The sequence below is a fragment of the Rhamphochromis sp. 'chilingali' genome (genome assembly GCF_963969265.1).
Source record: "Rhamphochromis sp. 'chilingali' genome assembly, chromosome: 6".
NCBI lineage: Eukaryota > Metazoa > Chordata > Actinopteri > Cichliformes > Cichlidae > Rhamphochromis > Rhamphochromis sp. 'chilingali'.
In genome coordinates, this window is record NC_137933.1 from 4,407,482 (window position 1) to 4,432,088 (window position 24,607).

At 43.1% G+C, this 24,607-nt stretch overlaps 1 protein-coding gene across 1 annotated transcript in view; it reads left to right on the forward strand.

Annotated features, from left to right (window-relative positions):
- Positions 1-19,010, forward strand: part of large2 (LARGE xylosyl- and glucuronyltransferase 2) — a 123,730-nt gene extending 104,720 nt beyond the window's left edge. Inside the window, exons 4-16 of the mRNA XM_080884682.1 lie at positions 227-516; positions 3,189-3,271; positions 5,786-5,909; positions 8,428-8,599; positions 9,785-9,889; positions 10,074-10,186; positions 10,598-10,723; positions 11,126-11,281; positions 14,079-14,242; positions 14,329-14,607; positions 15,348-15,494; positions 15,592-15,787; positions 18,019-19,010. Of these exons, the coding sequence (XP_080740808.1) occupies positions 227-516; positions 3,189-3,271; positions 5,786-5,909; positions 8,428-8,599; positions 9,785-9,889; positions 10,074-10,186; positions 10,598-10,723; positions 11,126-11,281; positions 14,079-14,242; positions 14,329-14,607; positions 15,348-15,494; positions 15,592-15,787; positions 18,019-18,216 (2,153 nt within the window). The 3' untranslated portion in view covers positions 18,217-19,010. The remainder of the gene's footprint in view (positions 1-226; positions 517-3,188; positions 3,272-5,785; positions 5,910-8,427; positions 8,600-9,784; positions 9,890-10,073; positions 10,187-10,597; positions 10,724-11,125; positions 11,282-14,078; positions 14,243-14,328; positions 14,608-15,347; positions 15,495-15,591; positions 15,788-18,018) is intronic.
- Positions 19,011-24,607: the final 5,597 nt, after the last annotated feature.

A 24,607-nucleotide genomic window follows, 5' to 3' on the forward strand; every position in this document is an offset into this window, starting at 1 on the left:
ATAAAGGCTAAGAATAGCCTCAAATGGGCCAAAATTGCTGCTGGAACATGAAACAGTTATCAGAGATTTCAAACCAAAAGACATGCGCCAAATGTTTTTAAATTGTTAAGGCTGTAGTAAAAAAAGAAGAGTTCTTTTTATTAACTGCAGAGCAAAAGCAATGCACAGGTTACATGTTGTTTGCTTCCTGCAGACAGCCTGACAGTGCCTCACTTTCCTTCCTTAGATGGTCGTTCCCTTCTCCTGACTCCTTGCCTGGCGGATACTCCAGCTGCCCAGGTCCTAGAGCGGGCCGTCCTCGAGTCGCGGGTTCGGGAGGTGGAGGAGGAGAACCGACAGATCCGCCTGCAGCTCAGCCAATCGCAGGGTATGGCTGGCCAGGCAGCGGATGGTAACTATGGCAACCAGCAGTGGGGTGCGTCTGCAGACACGGGGCCCGAGGATGGCGACAACACGGCCGAGGAGAAGAACAACCACACGGGGTGTCCCCGCTCACCCACCGTCCAGAAGTGTGAGGTCAGGATAAACTCTGCTAATGTAACCGACCCAGAGTTTGGGCCGGTAAAACAGATTAAATGTTCCTGCAAAACAGGGAAATGATGAGACAGAGACGACTGGTGAAGTTTCTCTTTGCCTCGCTTCTGCCATATTTATTTATACGATCACATGTATTTTCAATTTGCATCACCAACATTCTCCATATGCAACAGAAATAAGAATACAACCGTCTGTATGTTCAAGCTGCAATACCACAATCTTTACATGGAAAACAAAAATACTTCATGTGTAGCGACCATTAAATCATCTACTCAGCTATTCTCTCTGAATGACAATTCAAAACAATATGAAATGCATGTTCAAATACATTTTTACCTCTAACTTTTGTCCCAAATACCTATGTATTCTGATTGTTTTAACCAACATACCAGTGCTTGGTCTTAAACCAATTCAGCTTAGTAGCTCACAAATACATGAAAGAGTCATGTGTATGCTGGCAGGCTTAGCTTTAGCTTTAACATTCTCAAAATCACTTTTCAGAACCAGTAAACAGTCGTTCTTCACTGCCAACAGCAGATTAACATTCATATTCACAATATCAGGACACAACAGGGAGCTTATTCAGCTAAAACGACCTGAAATAAGGGGAAAAAGGAAACCAAAATGGCACCCGCGGCTGGCTAGGCTTTGGCATTTTTCCAGTCCTTCTACTTCATAAAAAGTAACAAATAATAGGGTTTACCCACTGATTTATACCCCCACATTTAGCTGTGTTTCTTATTAATATTTTACAACTGTTTTAATATAGTTTTACCGGTTACAAACCTGCAAAACAGGGAAATGATGAGACAGAGGCGACTGGTGAAGTTTCTCTTTGCCTCGCTTCTGCCATATTGACTATGTGCACAAGAAAATGCTAACTTCCTGGTTTGAGACTGGATGTAGGGTTGTGCATTTCCGGTAGCTTTACTTTGCGGTCAATCGCTACTGCGAAGATATGCTCCAAAATCATGTCCAAAACTCGAAAACGGAAAGATCGCGTTAAGTTACAAAGAGCAGAAGGTGGGAACACTCACCACTGTTGTGTCATAAAAAATCTAATGATCAATTATGACGTTTAAAGCGTTTAGATCGATCAGTTGTTTACATCACTCAACACAAGCAGAACTGCATTACTGCAGCAGAAGACACATCGTCCACATTCAGAAGTATCTCTGTATAGTGACTGGTCTTGTGATTTAAACAGGCAAATGTTCAGCATTCAAACTACAGGTGAAGAATAGTCAAACCAGATGTTTCCCCCGTTATGTCGATATCAGCTAGTCAAGTACACACCTACACAGCATGTTAACAAACCATGAAAAAAGCCACACAAAAAATGAATGATTGCTGGTAACGGTTTCTATACATTAGTATTTACGAAGGGTATGTTGTGACTTACCTTCAAAATTACTGTGGTCCCTCGCTATAACGCGGTTCACCTTTCACCTTGCTGTTTCGCGGATTTTTTAGTGCAAGTTTGCATGCTTTTTTTTTACGTCACATTGTGTCCTGCGTCCTGATCGCTGCAGACGATCTCCTCCGTCACGTCTCTCCTGTACAGTACAGAATCGCTGCATCGATCGTTAGCAGTGTGACTCTGAAGTGCAGTACTGTATGTCCACGATGTCCACGAAACGTTTTGCACCGTCAAAAAAAAAAATTGGCTATTTGATTTCACCTATCGCTGGTTATTTTTAGAACATAACACCCGCGATAAACGAGGGACAGCTGAGAAATATAACATTTGAATCCCTTTTCTCTTTTGCTCTGAGGCGCAGGGGAAAAATATCGACAAGTCGATGAACATCATTTACAGATATATTGGGTAAATGCCCAAGACATCTATAGAAATGTAAATCGCCGCTTGATTCATTCATTTGCTTAACTTATTTTGGACGGTAAACAAGGCGTGAATAGGACACCGGAAACAAAGCTCCCCACAGGAGTTTCCGCACCGGAAGTAGCATATGCTAACGTGCACATAGTCAATTGGAGAGGAGGACCTATGACCTCGCTATTCTGTCTCACTGAGCAATGCGCCACCTGGAGGCCGGGGGGTGCAACTACCTCATTACACATAATTCACTTCGGTGACAAATCTCTCATTTTTTTTTAACAAGTACTACTTCTGATGGGATCACACGTTAGTGTGTCACACTAACAGCTGCACTGATGGCTAATCACAAACAGGAGAGAATTTCCTGAACAAGAAGCTCAGCGAATCACAGTGGTCCATTCAAACTAATTAATGGGTGAGGCAGAGGTGGGTTAGCAGGGTCTGAAATCCAGGGGAACACTTTGTTCTTTGATGTGATTTGCTGCCTTTGAGCTCCAACTTTTCAAAGTCTCTTCTGCTGAAAAGCGAGTGTTGTGAAATCATATATGTTTGAGAATCTCAGTATGAAAGTTTACATCAGAGACGGGGGCGAGTGACACGCACCAGCAGAGCAATATAGCTTCAGTACTTTAGGAGAAGACTGATGACACTGTGTGTGAATTAGCACATAGGGCAGATCTATAACTGCAGTCACATCTAGTCTGCTGTGAGCTTGTGATGGAAGCTGTTAGCACCCATAATGGGAAGTATTCATGCTACAGGCTGACTTTTGCCAAAACTCAGAGCTTCTTCTTCTTCTTTTTTCCTTTAGCTGATCCATGTAGCGTGCGTTTGTGCCGGTCATAACGCCAGCAGAGATGTGGTCACACTGGTCAAGTCGGTCCTCTTTCACAGGTGAGTCTAAATTTGTGTCAGTTCTCTAGTTTAGGTTTTCTGTAAACAAAAATGTATTCTTTGAAGGTCACCCTAAAAAGAGTTATTTAAAAAATGAAGAGACTGAAACAAAATGAGCCAATGGACCTTTACACTGTAGAAATTAAATCAAGCAGTTTGATTGGTTGGTAGTTGCTGCAGGCTAAAGTCTCTGCTGAGGTGGTCCCATTTCCCAGTTAGATTCATTCAGCTTAAACAGGAAACAGACGAAGTGAAAATGTTATGGTTTAGATCACATAAGAGTCACATTTTAACAGACATTTTAAGGTTATTACTGAAAGGATCTAAAAGTATATTACATTGGTTTAATTAAATGGATGCAATCAGATGCTAAAAAATGAGCAAAAAGGGATGTACAATACTTAAATTATCTCAGCTGATCAAAATATTATTTCTGTCAACCAAACATTTAGCCTTCATTTGCTTTGGTCACATCAGCTAAACAAGCTAGAAACTGAATGTTCTGTCTCCAATTGCTCAGACAGGTTGCTTCCCGCTAGGTCAGAGGTCAGCAACCTTTGGCTGAAGAGCCGTATCTGGCTACGGGCTAGTAATAAAAACACTGATTTATTCCCTTATATCTGTCATCTGTCCGCCAGCACATCTGTGTGCTGCCCCCCCCCCCCAATTGTTTGGTAGAAGGGTCTAAAATGGCTCATTTGATGTTGAAGGTTTCACACCTGTACTAGCTGGTCACTGCAACTACTTGCAGGTCACCAAATACAGAAAAATGCAATGCAACAACCTGCAGCCACCATTTTTTCATAGTTGCAAGGAGGACGCAATCCACTTTCAAACTGACATAATCTCATCATGCTAACTAATGTCACTTAGCTGTAATGTAATCATAACTTACCCCAGCCTTTAAGAAACACTAAAGTAAATCTGACAAACTAATTTCATTTCAAATCTACTCTTTACCATTCTCAGTGACTACAATGTTTACAGGAAGTTGGAAAAAGTGTTACTAAGATATAGGAATCTACAAAATGCTACAAACACATTTTTAGAGAATTGTGTTCAAAAAGACAAAGTGTTTACAAATGGTCAAAATGCATGACTTTTTCTGCTCTCTTTAGAAATGGACAGTCTGTGAAGAGCATACCAAGAGCACAATGTGCAATCATTAAAGAACCAGCAATGTGAATGATTTGTCATTAGTCAATACATAATAGGTTTATTTATTTTATTTATTAGTCACACTATGTTTGTCTATGTTGTGACTTGGAAGAAGATTTGTTTGAGTAATTCATACAAAAATCCTGGTCATTCCAAAGGGGGTCACAAAATTCTTCTTTTTGTAATAGATTTACATACAAACCCACTTTTACCTAGATATTCTCAGATATACATGACTTTAGAGTTAACACGAGATTGTACAGGAGAAAGAAGAAGCTAAAGTATTTGTGAAGCCTTCTTCAAACATGCTAAAGGCAAATAAAAAGAAAAGGATATTAAATAAAAGTGATAAGGGACAAAAAGAAATGTTTGTGGGGAAATTGGATAATCAAAAACGAGATAAAGACCCATAAAGGCACTCTTGCTTCAAGCTTTTGTTCAAAGCAGGCAAACTGTAGAGCTTGTTGATGAAGATAGCAGCTCCATGGGCAGAGGGCTGCTAATTTAGAAGGCTAATGATGGTGATGCTTTTAGAGGGCTAACCTTAGCTAACATGAATAACTACTAGTATTCAGCTTTATCAGCGACCCTGTGTGGGGTTATTATTCAAGAGAAGAAATGTACTACAGATTACTTACTTCTTTTTAAATTTATGCAGTATCCTGCTTAAGTACTCATTATACTATATAAACCTCAGGCTACAGTCCCACACAGACACAAAATCCTATCCTAACAAGGACACGCATTTGATCATTTTGCTGGCGTTACATAATAGAATAAACCCACAACAAAAAGCAAAGTTTAACACCAGTCCAAAGAAACTTCAAAGTGATAGCCAAAGAGGTTCTGCTACAGACACATGTACAGGTGTGGTTTGGGGTTGGCATACACTTAGCTCTAATGTTATTCTGAGCTCTTCCCTTTGTGTTAGCGCACTAGCTTTACATTAGCGTGTTAGCTTTGTGTTAGCATGTTAGCTTTATTTTAACAGGTTAGCTTTGTGTTAGCGCATTAGCTTTGTGTTACCGTGTTAGCTTTGTGTTAGCACGTTAGCTTTGTGTTAACTTGTTAGCATTGTTTTAGCAGGTTAGCTTTGTGTTAGCAGGTTACCTTTGTGTTAGCAGTAAAACGCAGTTGTTTCTGTCCCAGATGCAGTTTGCCCTTTACTGTTGTACTGATGTGCTTTTGTGCACTACAAATAAAAGAGATGCCCATATCACCGTAGCACGTTACATCACTGTCATACTGAAAAATGTAATCTGATTACAGTATTGCATTGCCGTGGAACGTGTTGACATTTTTTTCCTCCTACTGGAAGGACCTCCTTGACCTTGATGCCTTTTTTTTATTTTTCAGGAGAAATCCTCTTCACTTTCATTTTATCACTGACACAGTAGCAAATCGAATCCTGAGTTCTCTGTTCCAGTCCTGGATGGTTCCATCTGTGCAAGTCAGCTTCTACGATGCAGATGAGCTCAAGGTAAGAGCACGCCTTGAAAGTACACAAACCTCATCCAAATACATTAACACAGCCCTGTTTCCTGTTGTCTGTTAGACAAGGTGAGTCAAAGTCAGACCCTAAATTTATCACATCAAAAGAAAACCTGCACAGTTCAAAGCAACAGCAAGTTGTGAGGGTACCGTTGAATATATTTCCAAATCTTTACCAGAATAGTTGCAGAGCATCAAAGAGTGGGAGACAGAATAAGAGCTGCACGGTACAGTATGCATCTCTAAGAGTCTGACAGAGGAGGTCACAGCTAGTGTCTATGTGCTTGTCAGATCATTTGTCACTTTAGCAGAGATCAGAACATCGTTAAAGCTCTCTGATCTTACTTTAGGATGAGATAAAGGGTCAAGCTCCCATTTAGCTTCGATTGTACTCATGTTGGTGCTGAGGGGTTTCCAGCCTTCTGGTAAGGCACAATGCAACACACTGTAAAATTTGACTTTACTTTAAAAAGTTATGCAGACTTACGGCCCAAAAACGTTAAGTAATAACTAAAGTTATGCTACGTTGTTTATTTTGAACATGCAGCTCTTAGGTTTATTCAATTTAAAGATAAACTTTATACATTCAAAGTTTTATACGTGTTATGATGCACAGATTCAGAAAATGTCATCTCTGTAGTCAGAGATCTTAGTTTTTGTTGATTTCCTGTGCCACATACACCACACAGCTACAGGAACACTGGTTTTAATAACACCGGAGCCTCAAGCCTGAACATGAATACTGACAGAGTCATTGCTCTCCTTGTATTATTCTTGACCTGTTAATTCACTGGCCACGGTCACACAAACACTGGAAATCACATCAAACATTCTCATGAATCTAAGGATAAATATTTTTCTGTATAATTTCAACATTCTTTCTTTTTATGTATTTCTCAGATATATCATGATAAGATAGGTGGGGATTATGCCCCCCACCCCTTTATGTTAATGGTCTAGTCCAGTATTTACTTGGCCTGTGACTTAACCAATTAACTGCTGTCAGCTGGCTTACCTATGAAGATGTGATTGGTTAATTTGAATTTTTTTCTGTTTCCTTTATTTAAGCACAAATTGTGTTATCTGTTTCTATGACCCTGATGAAAGCCACAAGCCGACACACGTTGGTCAGTTAAGAAAATTGTTCCTCTTTACTTTTAAGTGTTGCTGGAGTTCATGCTTTGTTAGTTTCTCATCCTCTCCATGCACCTTGGAAGTAGGTGAAGTTGTGGCAGAAATTTTGCTGCATGATATTAGAGATTACGAGTCTCACAAGTGCTTGCAGACAGCAGTGTACAAGTGTTCCATATTTAGGCCAGATAAGTTGATGTATGTGAGGAAACCAAGTATAAATAAAGTTAAATGCACTCATTTGATCTAGGTAAGGTTATTGTTGAGTTATCATTGTATTTAAAGTGGTGCCCTGATATAACACATTCATATAGTTATATAATGTTAGCAAACATTTGCTGTCTCGAAATGGTAACATGCGTTTTTCACATGTTTGATCTTTCACGTATACTTTTTTGCGTTGGCATGTGTGGTGTTTCCAGTGCTTGTTGACGTCCGCCTCCTTCAGATATAGAGTAGAACAAGAGTATATGTAATTGTATTGGTGTATGCTGCCCTCTTCAGTCCTGGGATGAATTGCAGGATTGATACATAAACTGCCTGATCCACTGCCCCACAGCAACAGTTGCCCAAAGGCATGTTACATTTTAAGATAACCCCAGAATAATACAGAGAAAACCCCAAATATCAGATGACAGTAAAGACGTCCATGGAATGTGGAACGTGGAACTCCGTCAGTCATGGATCGGTGTCCAAGCAGTGTGGGACCATCTAGACTGGGAATGGGACAAAACAGTCAAAACATCCAATTAAGTGTCACTGAATTAAGACTTCTGCTCGGTGATTCTGAGCCGCTCATCCACCTCCTCGAAGTTTAAAGACAACAATCACCACAGGAGCTTTGACTCGACAGAAACGACTGCTTGTTAAGTTCGAAAAGTCAAGTGACGCATGAGCACAAAGAAGCCAAACGATTTATTTTAAAATCATAACTGTTCTGTTGGAGTGGCGGGGAGGGAACAAGCCTGAATTTGTTTGTGTTTCCAACCTGCATCACCCCCGTCACATCATCACATTCTCCTCTCCCTCACAGTCTTAGTGCTAAACAATGAGTCCTTTGTGCTGTCAGAAGCCTCGACCCGCAGCCTCTCTCTTCAGCTTCCTCACACTAAAACAGGGAAAAACAGCCAAGACTCTAAGCCGATTACGTTTGCAGATGATTCACTTATGCAGATACAATTACTCAGAATCAGGAGAATTAATTAAAAGAGTCTCTTAGCAGATACAGGGAAAAAACCCAACAAATTGAGGCTTTGCCAGAATGTCCTTATATGGCTTTGTCTTAGCCCACATACTGGAACTGCGCTCATACATAATGAACAGCTCAGAGCTGTAACAGCTTTAAGAGTTACTGTTGCATTTTTTTCTTGTTTCAGTCCGAAGTGTCGTGGATACCCAACAAACACTACTCAGGTATTTACGGCTTGATGAAGCTGACGCTAACCAAAGCTTTGCCCTCCGACCTGTCGAAGGTCATCGTCCTGGACACAGACATCACCTTCGCTACGGACATCGCTGAACTCTGGGGCATTTTTAGGAAGTTTACTGGTGAGATCCTCAAACCTGACATTGACAAAAAAAAAAAAGTCTCCAAAAAGTCAGCCGGTGCTGACACACAGAAATGTCAAACTATAAATGAGAAATTTGTGAAATTCCAAAACTTGGAATGGTGCGTAAAATATAAATAAAGACCCAACAATTTGCAAATGTCATAAAGCCATATTTTATTTACATGGCACGCTATACCACATTTAAAATGAGGCAATGTTTTGCCATTTTGACTTTTATGGCAGCAGGACATGTTTACCGCACTGTAGCATTCGGTCTCTTTGTAACAACAGCTGCCAGTTCCACAGACACTAATGCACCGCCCTACAATCGAAGATCTGGGCTTTTGAACTGAGTGCTGATAACAAGCCAGCTGACCGATTTCCTCTTTAGTCCAGAGGATGTGTTGACTATGTGGTGTGGCTGTAGCTCAGGAGGTTGAGCAGGTTATCTGCTAATTGGAAGGTTGGTGTTCGATCCCCGTCTTAGCCCAAGTTGCTCTCTGATCTATCCATTGGAGTGTTAATGTGTCTGAATGTTTAGATTCACACAATCGCTTGATGATATTATGTACTCTAGACACAATTTTCCATCGAGGAACATTATTCTGAAATTGTTCCACAAAGAATTTGAAGACAGAGTTTTTACAGATTTGTGAACCTCTCTGCTTCTCTTTTTTATGCCAAGTTAAAGACCTGTTGCCAATTAGCCTAATTAGTTACAAAATGTTCTTTTGTTGCCATCAATTTCAAAATGAGCTATTTTTTTTCATGAAATAATAAAATATCTCAATGTAAAGTTTTGTTTTCTGTGTGCTACTGTGAATAAATTGTGGGTTTATGAAAATTTCAAATCAATGCTGTTTTTATTTTTAGGACTGCTGTGTACCATCACACGTATCGAAAACCATCAATAAGTTACTGTTACTGAAAATCTCCTCAAGCAGACCACAGACGTACGGATGTATCTGTGGGTTTTAGATTCATTAGCGGGCAGACGCTGCCAGCAGAGTGACTGCTGTTTAGTATGTGACGCCTCGATATCAGTTATCAAATAAGAAATTAGAATTTTTTTTTAAACTAGCTGAATGAATGATGAAAGCAGTTGGTTACTGTGAACACTGACGCTCATTTAAGTTTATTATGTTTGTGAACTGTTGAGGGGAAAAACTTGTTTCATTCACAGATAAGCAGGTGATTGGTCTGGTGGAGAATCAAAGTGACTGGTACTTGGGCAACTTATGGAAAAACCACAAACCGTGGCCTGCGCTGGGAAGAGGCTTCAACACAGGTAAACGGGTTTTTGATCGAATCTCTGAGGCTGGCAGGTTTGCTCCAAACAGCACAGAACCTGATGTCGTCTCATTCCTAACAGCACAAAGAACCTCAGTGTTTGAAGAGTGAACGTTTAGCCCAAAGTGAACGTTTTAAGTTAATGTCACATTGTTAGCCAGTGTCCTGCTTCGTGGTTTCAGGCGTCATTCTTCTGTACTTGGAGAGACTGCGGCGAATCGGTTGGGAGCAGATGTGGAGGCTGACGGCAGAGAGGGAACTTATGAGCATGCTCAGTACATCACTCGCTGATCAGGTTAGGGATACCTCCAAACAGGATTGTCAACTCATTACACACCGTCATCAGTCTGTGGCCTTCACTGTAACTGATTCTGGGTGAGGACTCCTTTGATTGTGACTCCGTCGCCTCGGCGCCCACGTATACAGCTCATCAGTGGCATCATCCTGGCACTGACGAGCTGTTGGTGTTTTACAGTCTTGTGTTTGTTGAGCTTTATTGAATTTTTTAAAGACTATTTTTTTGTTGTCTTGGAGAGCAGGGCTGCAGAATTAGACCCTGAGGCCACGATGAGTCATGCTTTCACAAATTTGATTCTGTTTACATCATCACAAACATCAGCAGCTCTGATCTATGCATGTCTACAAAGTAATCCTAGTGTTAAAAGGATCGAGGCTCTTGATAAAGCGGTGTGTTGTCTGTGTGCAGGACATATTCAACGCCTTCATAAAGCAGAACCCAGTCCTGGTGCACCAGCTTCCCTGCTTCTGGAACGTTCAGCTGTCTGATCACACGCGCTCCGAGCAGTGTTACACCGAGGTGTCTGACCTCAAGGTACGCCAGCTCGCACCATCAGGTTTGTCGTTTACTGCCACAGGCTGCCGTCAGGCTGAGTAGCAGAAACTTGCAATCGTGGCTCAAGAGTTGGGAGTTCGCCTTGTAATCGGAAGGTTGCCGGTTCGAGCCCTGGCTCAGACAGTCTTGGTCGTTGTGTCCTTGGGCAAGACACTTCACCCGTTGCCTACTGGTGGTGGTCAGAGGGTCCGGCGGCGCCAGTGTCCGGCAGCCTCGCCTCTGTCAGTGCGCCCCAGGGTGGCTGTGGCTGCAATGTAGCTGCCATCACCAGTGTGTGAATGGGTGGATGACTGGTTGTGTAAAGCGCTTACCCCAAAGCGCTTTAAGGACTAGAAAAGCGCTATACAAATACAGTCCATTTACCATTTGTTATGGTTTCAGGTGATCCACTGGAACTCTCCTAAGAAGCTCCGCGTCAAAAACAAACACGTGGAGTTCTTCAGGAACCTCTACCTGACCTTCTTGGAGTATGATGGAAACCTGCTGAGACGGGAACTGTTCGGCTGCCCAACGCAGGCCAGTCCAGAGAGCGTCAAGGTTGGCGCACACACACACACACACACACACGGGCGATATTTGTGACAGTAGCAAACATCTGAGAGTAATCATTTAACATTGGGGGAAAATATTTCAAACATCACTCAGACTGTGTCAGGCAGGAAACAATAACATCCACCTGTTTTCTTATCTGCTCGTCCAGTTCAGGGCTGTGCTGAGCTGAGGTCAGCTGATCTGTCTCTACTTCACTTTGTGGCCTTTGCTGAGTAATATTGTACGGGGGCAGCGGCCTGGTTTCCACTGTTGCCTAAAGTATCTAGTAGTAGTAGTAGTGAAGTTTATTTGTTAAATATTTATGATGTTACCTGTCAGCTAAACACATGTGCATGTATCGTTTTCCAGTCGATTCCCATGAGATTAGTCTGCAGGACAAATCTTGTTTGCAATATGTTTTTATCTTTTGTTTTGTTTTTTTGATAAAGGAGGGTGTTTGGGGAAGAAAGAGAGAGCTAGGACAGACAGAGACAGAAAATATTTTTTGTGCCACTGGTTTATGTCCGACAATATTTTCACAGACCAGCCTTTAAGGTGTTGCGTATAAATACAACAAAATAAAACCAGTACCAAAAAAGAAGATTTATTCATAACACTCAGGAAAAGATCCAGGAAAACCGAGTTAACGATAAAAAACATTAAAAAAATAACGATAAAAACCCTGAAAACCATGAATTTCACACCCGAGCCTTAACACACACACCGAGCCGACAGGCTAGCAGATGACTCCTGCAAGACCAGAGGTGGAGGTTTGTGTATTTATATTAACAACGCTTGGTGCATGAGCTCCACCTAATCTCCAAAACCACAGACAGTGTCACCACCCAGAAACGGATCACCATGTACCCCAACCAGAAGCCTTGGCTGAACCAGGATGTTCGTCTCCTCCTGAAGGCCCGCAACACCGCCTTTAGGTCAGGAGATGCACACGCCTGCAGTACAGCCAGGGCTAAGCTAAAGAAGGGCATCAAAAAAGCCAAACACCATTACAAAAAGAAGGTAGAAGAACACTTCTCCAACTCCAACCCCCGACGCATGTGGCAAGGACTCCAGACCATCACAGACTACAGGACCACCAAACCCTCCCCCGCATCCTCTGACGTCTCTTTCCTCAACGAGCTCAACAACCTTTATGCTCGTTTTGAGCGAGGGAATCCAACAACCACAACCAAAGCAGACATGACGCCAGACCACCAACCTCTGACTCTCTCCTCCACCGATGTAGGAGCGGTGCTGAACAGGATCAATGTCCACAAGGCTGCAGGTCCTGATGGCATCCCCGGGCGTGTTCTCAGAGCGTGTTCTGGGGAGCTTGCAGGAGTGCTCACAGACACATTCAACCTGTCTTTGGCCCACGCTGTGGTACCGGCCTGCTTCAAATCCACCTCCATCGTCCCAATACCCAAAAACTCCAACCCATCTAGCCTCAATGACTACCGCCCAGTAGCACTCACCCCCATCATCACAAAGTGCTTAGAGCAGCTGGTCCTAGCACACTTCAAATCCTGTCTGCCCCCCACCCTGGACCCCCACCAATTCGCATACCGCCAGAAACAGGAGCACAGAGGATGCAGTCTCCATCGCACTGCACTCTGTCCTCTCACACCTGGACAACAACAACACCTACACCAGAATGCTGTTTATAGACTTCAGTTCAACATTCAATACAATCCACCCCTCACAACTCACAACTGACAGACCTGGGAATCAGTTCCCTCATGTGCAAATGGTTACTGGACTTCCTGACCAACCGCCCCCAACATGTCCGGCTGGATAACCGCTGCTCATCTACAATCACAATGAACACCGGTGTACCACAAGGCTGTGTGATGAGCCCTTTCCTCTACTCCCTCTTCACCCACGACTGCAGACCTGCCGGTGGTTCTAACACCATCATTAAGTTTGCAGATGACACCACGGTGACCTACAGGGAGGAGGTGGATCGTCTGGGTGAGTGGTGTGACACAAACAACCTGCTGCTTAACACTGAGAAGACCAAGGAGCTCATCGTGGACTACAGGAGGAATGCTGACCCACATCCGCCCACCTACATTAAGGGGACGGCTGTGGAGCGTGTGAGCAGCTTCAAGTTCCTGGGAGTTCACATCTCCGAGGATCTGATCTGGACGACCAACTGCTCCAAGCTGGTCAAGAACGCTCACCAGCGCCTCTTCTTCTTGAGGACTCTGAGGAAGAACCACCTGTCCTCAGACATCCTGGTGAACTTCTATCACTGCACCATCGAGAGCATCCTGACCAACTGTATAACAGTCTGGTACGGGAACTGCTCTGCCTCGGACCCGAAGGCGTTGCAGAGGGTCGTGAAAACTGCCCAGCGCATCGCCGGAGCACCACTTCCTGCCATACAGGACATCTACAGGAAGGAAGATATATCTATATCATGGCTAAAGCACTTCTGGATGGATGCAAACTGCATTTCGTTGCCCTGTACCTATGACATGTGCAATGACAATAAAGTGGAATTCTATTCTATTCTATTCTATTCTATTCTATTCTATTCTAATGACAGACGACTCACGGACCGGTACCGGCTGGTGCCTCGGGGGTTGGGGACCGTTGGGTTAGAAGATAAAGGAAATTGAAAATGACATTTAATTGTTGTAACTGTGGCCCTGCGACAGACTGGCGACCTGTCCAGGGTGTACCCTGCCTTTCGCCCCATGACAGCTGGGATAGGCTCCAGTGCCCCCCGCGACCCTGAAAAGGATAAGCGGAAGCGAATGGATGGATGGATGTTGTAACTGTGTGTACTTTTGCTCAGCTACAAAAGGCTCTGGAGGAGCTGGACGAGGACGATCAGTGTTACGACTTCCGTCGAGAGCGACTGACAGTGCACCGAGTTCACCTGTATTTCCTGCAGTATGACTACACGCCCACTGAGGACAACACTGACATCACTCTGGTGGCCCAGCTCTCCATGGACAGGTACTGAACCCGTGTACTGTAATCATCTCCTGGCTTGGATCTGTGTGCTTTAAAATGTGTGAAATGACCGTGTGTGCCTGCTACAGGCTGCAGATGCTGGAAGCCATCTGTAAGCACTGGGAAGGCCCCATCAGCCTAGCTCTCTACATGTCTGACGCTGAGGCTCAGCAGTTCCTGCGTTATGCCCAGGCCTCCGAGGTCCTCAAGAACCGCAAGAACGTGGGTTACCACATTGTCTACAAGGAGGGCCAGTTCTACCCGGTCAACCTGGTGAGGAACGTGGCCCTGAAGAATGCCAACACACCCTACGTGTTCCTGACTGACGTGGACTTCCTGCCAATGTACGGTCTCTATGATTACCTGAGGTAAGTCCAACTGTCCTGTTGTAAAAAAACCTTTTCATGGCTTGTTTTTTTTTTTTTTGTTTTTTTGAAGAGTGTTACATACAGATGTGGTGTTATAACTGTACTTCTGATACCCTTACCTTACCACTGACTAAAATAAAATAGAGTAATGAACTCTGATGCCTACACCTTGACTTTCCGCTGTGCTTAGAGGTTGTAATGCTGCGCTGTGACATCCGTTGGTTCTGCACTGACTCATTTTCCTTATTGCTGCGAGTGGAAACGGTGTTTGCTCCTCAGTGAGGACGCTCTCCTGCTACACAAGATGAACTGAAAACAAGAGTAGACATATTTTAACACTCCTTAAAATTATTATTGGACAAAGAAGAGATGACGTTTCCCTCCTTTTCACCAGGATATTCCTGCCATGATTCGGTCTAGGATTTCTGTCTATTTGCCAATTCATTGCGAGTGTTTTTGACTCGATTATATCCGCCTAATAGGAGACGCACTGATCACAAAGTGCTGTGTAGTCTGAGCCCAGCATTAGAGGTGAGTCATGAGTCCTGCATAAAATCCTTTTGGAGTAGTTTTCCTAACCAAGAACCAAAAATCATTCATTATATATTATTCATGGCATTTCTGGAAGTTTTACTTACTTTGAACTTTCAGACTGCAATCGTGTTTTCGAGGGTTTAGTCATCCCTGTTGGTAGATACGTGCTGCTTTAGCTGCCTCTCACTTCCTGTTTGCTGCTGCAGAAAGTCTGTGGTGCAGATGGACATGGCTCACACAAAGAAGGCTCTGGTGGTTCCAGCTTTCGAGACCCTTCGTTACCGTCTGTCCTTCCCCAAATCCAAAGCCGAGCTGCTCTCCATGCTGGACATGGGGACTCTCTACACCTTCAGGTTTCTAATTACAAACCAAAATGAACTTTTCTGATCAGTCGATGATGATTGGAGGATTATTTAACTGGCAATGTCTCCTTCTTCCTGCCTGTCACAGGTATCATGTGTGGCCAAAGGGTCACGCACCTACCAACTATGCCAAATGGCGAACGGCCACCACGCCCTATAAGGTGGAGTGGGAGCCAGACTTTGAGCCGTACGTTGTGGTGAGAAGAGAATGTCCTGAGTACGACCAGCGCTTTGTGGGCTTTGGCTGGAACAAGGTGTCCCATATCATGGAGCTGGATGCACAGGTAAACGTGCTCATGTACACAATAATCTAGTCAAAGATGGCAGGGGAAGAACGACTGGGTGGGGTGGGGGGATAGTAATCAGTTATAAACTGATTTAAGTAAATCCTTTCGTGTTTCTCGCTGATCGCTTGTCAACTCAGATGTCCGTGAAGTTGTCCCGTCCTTAGCAGAAAAGTATAATGTTTCTATGCTTGACTTTCTCTTTCTCCAAACGTGGCACATCGAGTTGATGCTAAAGAGCTTGATTTTGGTTTCATATGACCACACAGCTCTCTCCCAAGCCTTTTCTGAATCATTTGGATTTTTAAAACTAAGTCACGTGCCTCCTTAAACAGGAGGACCTTGCAAGCGCTGCTAGATATCAGTCCAGTGTGGTGTTCTTGTTGTCTGTGGTCCAACATCTTTCTCATGATCATCTTCACCCCATGATGCAAGAGCTCATGTGGAGGTCCAGACATAGGGGAGAGTAATGGTCGTTTTATATTTCTTCCATTTCTGATTAATCGCCTTCTCATCAAGCTTCTTGCTGATGGTCTTTGGTCTGTGCCTCATATGCATAATGTATAATGTAATTAAATTTAATTGCAGTTGTAATCTGTGTGTCACATGAGCTCACAGTCAGTATGTGGGAGTCTGGCTGGGCTGTAGGATCTCAGATGCTTGTTTTACTCAGTGTCATATAAATTATTGTATGCCTTTAGTGTAATGTAATGATTGAGCAACTTCATAGCAACATTCATGTGCTTTTTTTAAAATAAGGCAACAGTCCTACTATATTACTTCAGCCAATACCTTTTGATTAGCCTTGTCTCATGCTTTCTTGCTTTGTGGTAGATCTTTGTTCTGTTTTCACGTAGATATTTGAATGCTAATCAATAAAAATCAAAATCAAATCAAATCAAAATCAAATTACAGAGAGTACTCCAGTGATCCCCTATGAGCAGGATCCTTAGTGGGAAGGAGGAAGTCTCTTTTAATATGGCGTTATTTTTGTAACAGGCATCTCCGAAAACGTTAGAGCACTTATGGAAATGTGTGATGTCTTGATGAATCGAGCAAATATTTGAAGTTTACACAGCACCATTCTCGCATGAAAATATCTTAAAGTTTATTTTGTGACCCAGAAAGAGTAATATTTCAAACTCCGCCACTCTGTGTTCCTCCGCCACTGCCTTTTTGAGTTTGGGACGAAATGCATTCTGGGATATTGCATTTCACCATTTCGAGCTGATTGGAAACCAGAACAGCCAATCAAATTTTTTTGCATCCAAGTCTGTGATTGGCTGGTTTGTGGCACAAATATAACGGTGTACAGAAAGAGCTGAGCGCGCACGGGCAGAAATGTTGAGAGCGCGAGCAACACATTGGGAGAGAGCGCAAATGCAAAACTGAGCGAGAGGGGCTGCTATTGTGTGTGTGTGTGTGTGTGTGTGTGTGTGTGTGTGTGTGTGTGTGTGTGTGTGTGTGTGTGTGTGTGTGTGTGTGTGTGTGCGCACGCAGCAATGAATTTTGTTCACTCAAATTTAGCTTTTCTTCGCTCAAAATAAATCTCTCCTCAAAAAATGCAACACTTGCACCTGCAATTTTTTTTTACGTGCGCTCAGAATAGTGGCACAAAAATAACGCCATATTTTAACAGGAAAAAGACTTCCAGCAGAACCAAAACCATGCTCCTCGTGGGAGATAACGTACAGTTTATGCATCCCAGAAGCTGGGAAATGACTGTGTTCCAGCAGCCATCTAACCATGATGCAGTATGGAGCCTAAATCTAAAATGAAGCATTGTCCACATCCATTCACCATATTGTGGAGCAATGTGTGTTTGAGATTTAATATGAATTTCTGTGTAATGGGAAAGATTTGCAATTTTTTACCAATGGATCACAGTTAATTGCCATATTGTCACAAAGAGATTGCATGTAATTGCCAGCCTGTCCCCATTAAATTTCAAGCTGATAACAGATGAACTCCAGGTTATTGCCATTTTATCACCTTCCTGTTGCAGACCTGGGCAACCAAAGATTGCAAGTTCAGTGTACACACTCACGATAATTTTGGTCATCATTTTTGGCTTTTCCCCCGCGTGACTGTAGCATAAAATTAATATTCTTAAAGGGAGTATTTAACCCGTCCCATCGTGTTTTGATAAACTTACCCAAACTGTGAGTGGAGGCTGAAAGCCATTTGAAAATGCATTTGTTCTCCATTTATCATCTCTTTCTTCTTTTCAGGAGTATGACTTGATGGTCCTGCCGAATGCTTTCATGATCCACATGCCCCACGCTCCCAGCTTCGACATCTCTAAATTTCGCTCCAGCTCCAGCTACCGCAACTGTCTGAACACCCTGAAGGATGAGTTCCACCAGGATCTGTCCAGGAAGTATGGCTCTGCAGCTCTCAAGTACCTCACTGCCCAGAGAAACATCTAGAAAGTAGACTTGTTAAGAGCAGCTCTGTCAGCCCTGCGAGCTCCGACGTGTACTGACGCTGGAGGGGCTTGGAGTGTATCGAGTGTGGATATAAGCTTTACAGCCCTTTTGAGCATCCCCGGGCTCCTGTGCATTAATTCTCCAGTCGACTGCAACTCGGAGTGACTGAGGACTGGACGCAGAGACGAAAACCAAAACAGGACAGCACAGCTGCGGATTTGTAACGCGGGACTCTGACACGGCCGAAGGGGACAATAGATGAGAGTGGAAACTGATGGGACTAGCTTTAAGGCGAGGAAACAACAACCATATTCTTACAATTTGTTCTGACAATCAGGGCTTTTTTCAAGCAGACACACAGTGAACCAGTCGATCTCCACGGATATTTGGATATTTGGCACCTGGGGGAAAAACTTCCGACATTAGGAATCATATTTGGGAGGCACGTCGAACTGGAGAAAGATTTAAGCCTTATCACTTTCCTGATATTTACTAAGATATTTAATATTTTCTTTTCTTTTTTTTTCTTCAGTGCAAATCTGAACCAATGATAGTGAGCATTTGCATTTACAATGTTTTGATTATGGCTTTACACAAGAATCAGTTTTTTTTCTTTCTATATTTTCTGACCTCTTATAAAGAAATCCATAGTGTCCTGGTCAAACGATTTAAGTTTCTTCTGTGGGCTTCAGGGATGTGCTGTGTGTGTGTGTGTGTGTGTGTGTGTGTGTGTGTGTGTGTGTGTGTGTGTGTGTGTGTGTGTGTGTGTGTGTGTGAGACAGAGAGAGAGAGACGGAACAAGCGATCCAGCTGCATCACTGGGCACGTCTTCAACACGCTTACAGCTCGTCTTCAGTGTCACGCTTGCTTCTGTCTTGCATGTAAAGAGTTGCACAACACGTTCTTTTCATGTTGGAAAAATCTACATTTTTCTCCCATGATTCCTCCCTTGGAAACAGAAAATTATTGATGAGATGTGTCATTACCAATTGGGACCAACTCACACGACCAACACCGACACATAATTGTCAGTGATGAGATGAAGCTATTGGCTTTGAAATAGGAGCACGGTGACGGGCAGGAGCTTATTTTTTTGTGCCATTACATTTATAATGTGTCTGAATCACTGGATTGTACGTGCCATCTACTGTACTGTTTTACCCACTGTGCTGCTGTTTTTGTAAAGTCCAGCTGAAATGTTTCTGCAGCCAAAGTTCAGTTTTTTGTTATTCCAACTTTACCTGCAGACTAGAATCTGAAGGATTTCTGCAGTTTGTTGTCAGATTATTTTGATGCAGATCGAGTCTTCTAATCAGGAGGTGACGTTGAATTATAACAGGAAAAAGAAGCTTCTGTGTCCTCTTCTCTTTGCCAAATTGAATATTTTTCCAAGCTAATTTTACATGAGATTTGAAGCTATTTAAAATGAAACAGCTGACCGGCTAACTCAGAACACAGGATGTGCTTGAATTTTTACTGACAGAGAAAAGAAAAGAGTAAAAAAGTAGTGTAGTGTTCCCAACTTTGTGTCATAGCCTGTTACATGATATCAGCGACGGGCTCGGTCACTCAGACCCGTCAATAAACCTGGAAACCTCACAGGAATAACGTTGGTGAGGGGTGGTGCAGTTGGAGAACTACATCCTGCACTGACAACCTTGTGATTGCTTTAGTTAATGCGGTCCCCCGTAGTTTTTTTTTGTTGTTGTTGTGAAATGCCAAGTTGCAAACGCTCCCTAACTAACCACTGAGTGATAGTAAAACTATCAGGAGTGCGACACAAACCTGAGAAACTTCAAAGTAAAAGTTGTATTTTTTCAATGAAATGCACAACTTGTACTCTGACACCTGACGTTCTCTGTTTCAGGTCAACCAGAAACCTGATAGTTTCACGATTAGTTAGTGAGTGTTTGCAGACTAGTCTTCCATATGAACTACAGGTGACCATGGCAATCTTCTAGCAACCAAAGAAATGACAGGGTAGTTTTCAGTGCAGCACTCTTTGTGATTAACGTCACTGAGGGACAGCAGTCACCCACCACCAAGCATTCTCCAACCAGTTATTCCTCCTTACCCGACGAGCCTGCAGGCCTGTGAGACTGGAGACGAATTAATGATGTAGTGAAATCGGAGCATGAGGTCACTGGATATCAAGCGCAATTACAGTAAACTTCCTGTCCAGCAATATTTGGTGTTACATTTGTTTGTAAGGCTGTTTACATCCACCAAACAAAGTTACAGGTCAAAGTCTGACACAAAAGGCTTTTTTTGTTTTGTTTTATCTGTTACTGGCACAAAAGAGCTTCAGTACGTTGATGTCACAACTGGTAGTAGGGACTCAAGAGCAGAGCGGTTTGACGTCTCCAAAAACAGTTTATTTACAACACCGGTGCACGATATATACAGTGAAGGGAAAACATCCAACTCCAGGGAATCACGGGGAAGCTCTCTCACACTCGCTCTCGTCTTCTCGCCCAAACTCACACACGCTCACACGGTAGGGAGGTCACAGGTCCAGGAAGGAAAGTCTGTGGTAGAGGAAAGGGAGTCACTCACAAATCACGAAATACTAAGCAGATAAGCTGGGAGAATCACTAACGTCTGTAGTACAATCATCCAGCGACGAGAAGATCTGTGCTCCAGCCTCAAATAGTGCTTCAGGTGATGACAGCTGATTGTTGTCAGGTGTGTGGGCCAAGGGCGGGAGCCCACAGTGAGCTCCGCCCAGGCAGAGAGAGAGAGAAAACAAAACAAACACATGCAGCAATGCGGAGCCGGCCGGCAGGCACGGAGACCATGACAGTTGAGGCTTCATAAAGTCAAGATGGTTAGTTTTTTTCCCACCAATGCACATTTATTTGCACTTTGCTCAGATGCATTTAGAAAAGTAACAGAGCCGTGAAAGTGCAGCATCAAGAATTAAATACAGTGTGACTGAATATTTTAAAAGGAAGATTATAAGAAATCTGATTTTCTCAAAAGATGATGTCCATTCAGTCTTAAAGTGTGGTTGAGGATGTCATCACGTGGAAATCAGTGCTGACATCTTGTGCCGGTGGTTTGTTAGTCTTTACAGTGGGGACGCTAACCCTGCACCCAGTTCAGATCTTGATACCAAGCTAAGAGCACAACCAGTCTAGTCAAAAATATCTGACGTGTATCAAACTGAATAACTTGGTTACAAATGGGTTTTCTTTAAAATCACAAGAATACAGCGAGCGTCCGAATCGGTAAATCTGTTGACAGCTACATGTTCAAGTTGTAAACATCCAACAGCAGCAAACTGGAATGCAGCCGTCAAACCAGAATGCTTCTCCTGAACTTTCCACAACTGATCCGTGTGCTGCAGAAAGATATTTATTTCAGTTGGACTTTATTCATTTTCTGTTTGTTTTTAATGATGCTCTGTCCAACATTTCCAATCAGTAAAGTATGATGAAATACATTTGTCATGTTGTTATGACATGTAGCATTGGACATGATGGATAAGTCCTACTGCTTCAGTTTAGTTTAGTTTTTGGTTATTTGAACGCTTTGGTCAGTTATGCTCAGAAGCATCCGTGTTTAACGTTATGTTGGAGCTGCCTGCAGGCTGATCACGATGTTTGCATCCTTCCCTGTAGCGCAGGAGAGCAAAACAAGTACCAAGGTGCAGCGTTATCGCTTGTAGCAGCATCGCGCTGTAGTTTTGTTTTTGAGCATTCTCTACAAATTTTCATCTCTACCTGCATTTAGAGGGGAGGGAAAGGCAAGCGGAAAAGACTTCAAGCAGATCTCGTGTAATTTCCACTGCAAATACGGCAAACATGGGAGGTGGGTCACGAGTGACGGTGTATGTGACGGCCGTTTGACGAGTCCAGACGGTGCCGTGAAGAGCCCTGCTCCCTGTCCACTCCCACCCACACCACCTCTATTGCCGTGTTGTTGATTGTGGTAAATGCTAGTGCCTTTGCTGTATTGTGAAACTGGATATTGATTGTACTGTTGTACCGACAGGGCCTGGGGATAGTCAGGCGCTCTATTTATTATTGTTGACTCAAATCGATCATATTTTTCTATGTAAGTGCTTTAAATAAATTTGCCCTTTTTATCACTTGGTCTGTATTTAGTTTTTCAGCATTCTTGACAAACACGACTCCGCTCTGCATGAGGATGCAAATACTCCTCAAGCTCGCTAAAGTAGCATTAAATGAACAAACGCTGCAGCATTTGGATCCAAGGATGTCTTGGGAACCTCAGGAATTCAGAATATTTGCCAAGGTCAGTGGTTTTAAGCCGGCTGAATCTTCCATGTGTGTAATTGGCCTAGTGAAAATTCCAAATACAAACCAAATTGTTTTGGATGAATAGGTCCCCTGATGGCTCTCATCCCTTTTAATGCAAATTACAATACAGTAATTGGATTCAGAACTTTGCCTGCAGTTTGTTCAGAAGTGAATCATTTCTTAACAAATTGGGGTGAGAGAGTAGAAAAGCAAATGAATACACATTTAGAAAAGCATTTATGTTTTCATTCATATGTGTGTGTGTGTGTGTGTGTGTGTGAAGCCAGAAATGCCGACAATACAAAATATTCTGAATATGAGGGAAAGAGTGGGCTGCAATGTGCCCCGGGCCATTTAAGCTTTTACAAATGCATCCAAAATATAGTAAAATGTAGCATAAGATGGAAATACATATAGTTACATACGTGTAGTATGCCCTTCTGCTTCTCTGCGTTACATCGTCAAATGCAGAGCAGGTCTTCATCTCATGATTAGCACATGACACATAGACGTAATATCGCTCAAGCTCCCATTTCACAGCAGGAGAACATCCACTTCACACCTCCAGTGTTCTTAGTAACAGCTTATCAGTTCTTAGTCAGCTTCCCTGCATGTAGGCTAACCAAGCTCATATGTGAGTGTAAGACTGTACAAGAACTTACTGGAAACCTCAAAGTACCTTTCATGCCTGTTTTTTACTGCAGTTATTTTAAACCTTTTCAGTAAAATCACTGCATTAAAGTGATCTGTGACATTCCTCAAAGACAAGGGCAGAGCTTCTTTGATGGCATCCCGTATGCATCAGAAGGATTATATAGGGAGGAGACGTGTGCAAAGACTTCTGTATTGAAATCTATTTCACACAACAGCACAGAAGCACAAATTCCACAGGACAAATCTTTTAAACCCTTTTATTGCTGCTGTGCTTTTAGAATGTCAACAGGAAATCGGTTTGTATCCCATTTTTAATAAGTAGAGCTCACTTGGAAGAACTGAATATGATTCCCTTTGATAGACCCCCCCACACACACACCTCTAGTGGTGCTGAGGATGCAGACTGAGGCTTGAATAGAGCTCTGTCTGAGGTGGAGATGGGGAGGAGGTGGGTTGCGCGAAAAGAGTCCGAAAAGGAGAATGCGCACAGATTTAAAAGGCGTGATGTCGAGGATGATTGGCCCAAAAAAGGCGGGTGAGAAGGTTCACTCTTCCTGTTCAGTTAGGTTTTGAAGAACAGTCCAAATCTAACTGAATGTTCTAGGATTTATTTAGTCCATCTACATCCCCACCTTGGCCTACGGCCGTGAGAGCTGGGTGTTGACTGAAAGAGAAACGTTGCAAATTTCCTCCATTTTCCTCCATCCTCACCCTCAGCCTTAAAAAGAAGGGGGGAGGAGCTTGGACATGTCTTGAAGCAGAGCTTCTGTTTCTCCGTGTTGAAAGGAGCCAGTCGAGGCTCTGTTGTTAAGATCACTTGTTGGGTCTGCGCTTCCACAGGCCCCGCTGGTTTAGAAACTTATTCCCGTTAACGACAAGGAAGCAAGACGAACAGCGATTTTACTTGCGCAAGGGAGGCCCCGGTCGGTGTCTCAGGAAAGCACTCTGAATCCAACCACAGACGACCTCGACCCCGGCCTCCACTTCCCGCCTTTTATTGACAACAGTTACAGTACACACAAGCACCTCCCATTGTAAACCCCCCCCCCCCCATGGTTATAAAAGATAAGGTACCATGTGTGTATGTGTGCGCACGTGTGTATGCCTGTGCGAGAATGTGTGTGTTTGTGTTTTGGGGTGCGTTTGTGTGACCTCCTGCTCACCAAAAGGGTCATAAGGGCAGGAAATTTACTAAACAAGAAAACAGAACCCTCACATGTGATGTGTCCCTATAAAACACTACAGCCTCCCCCGCCAACAGGCTGGGGAGGGTAATAGAAACAAAGAAATGTCTTTGATGATGCTGTTTGAACTAAGACTTACAAATTTAAGTAACACAATGACAACATTTAACAATTTGACTCCAACATCACTCTTCATAGTTTCATTCTGACTACATACCCCGTGTACTGCGATTTCACCACGATCCTTTTCACAAACATCAACTTCTGTTTTAGCGTGAAAACAATTTC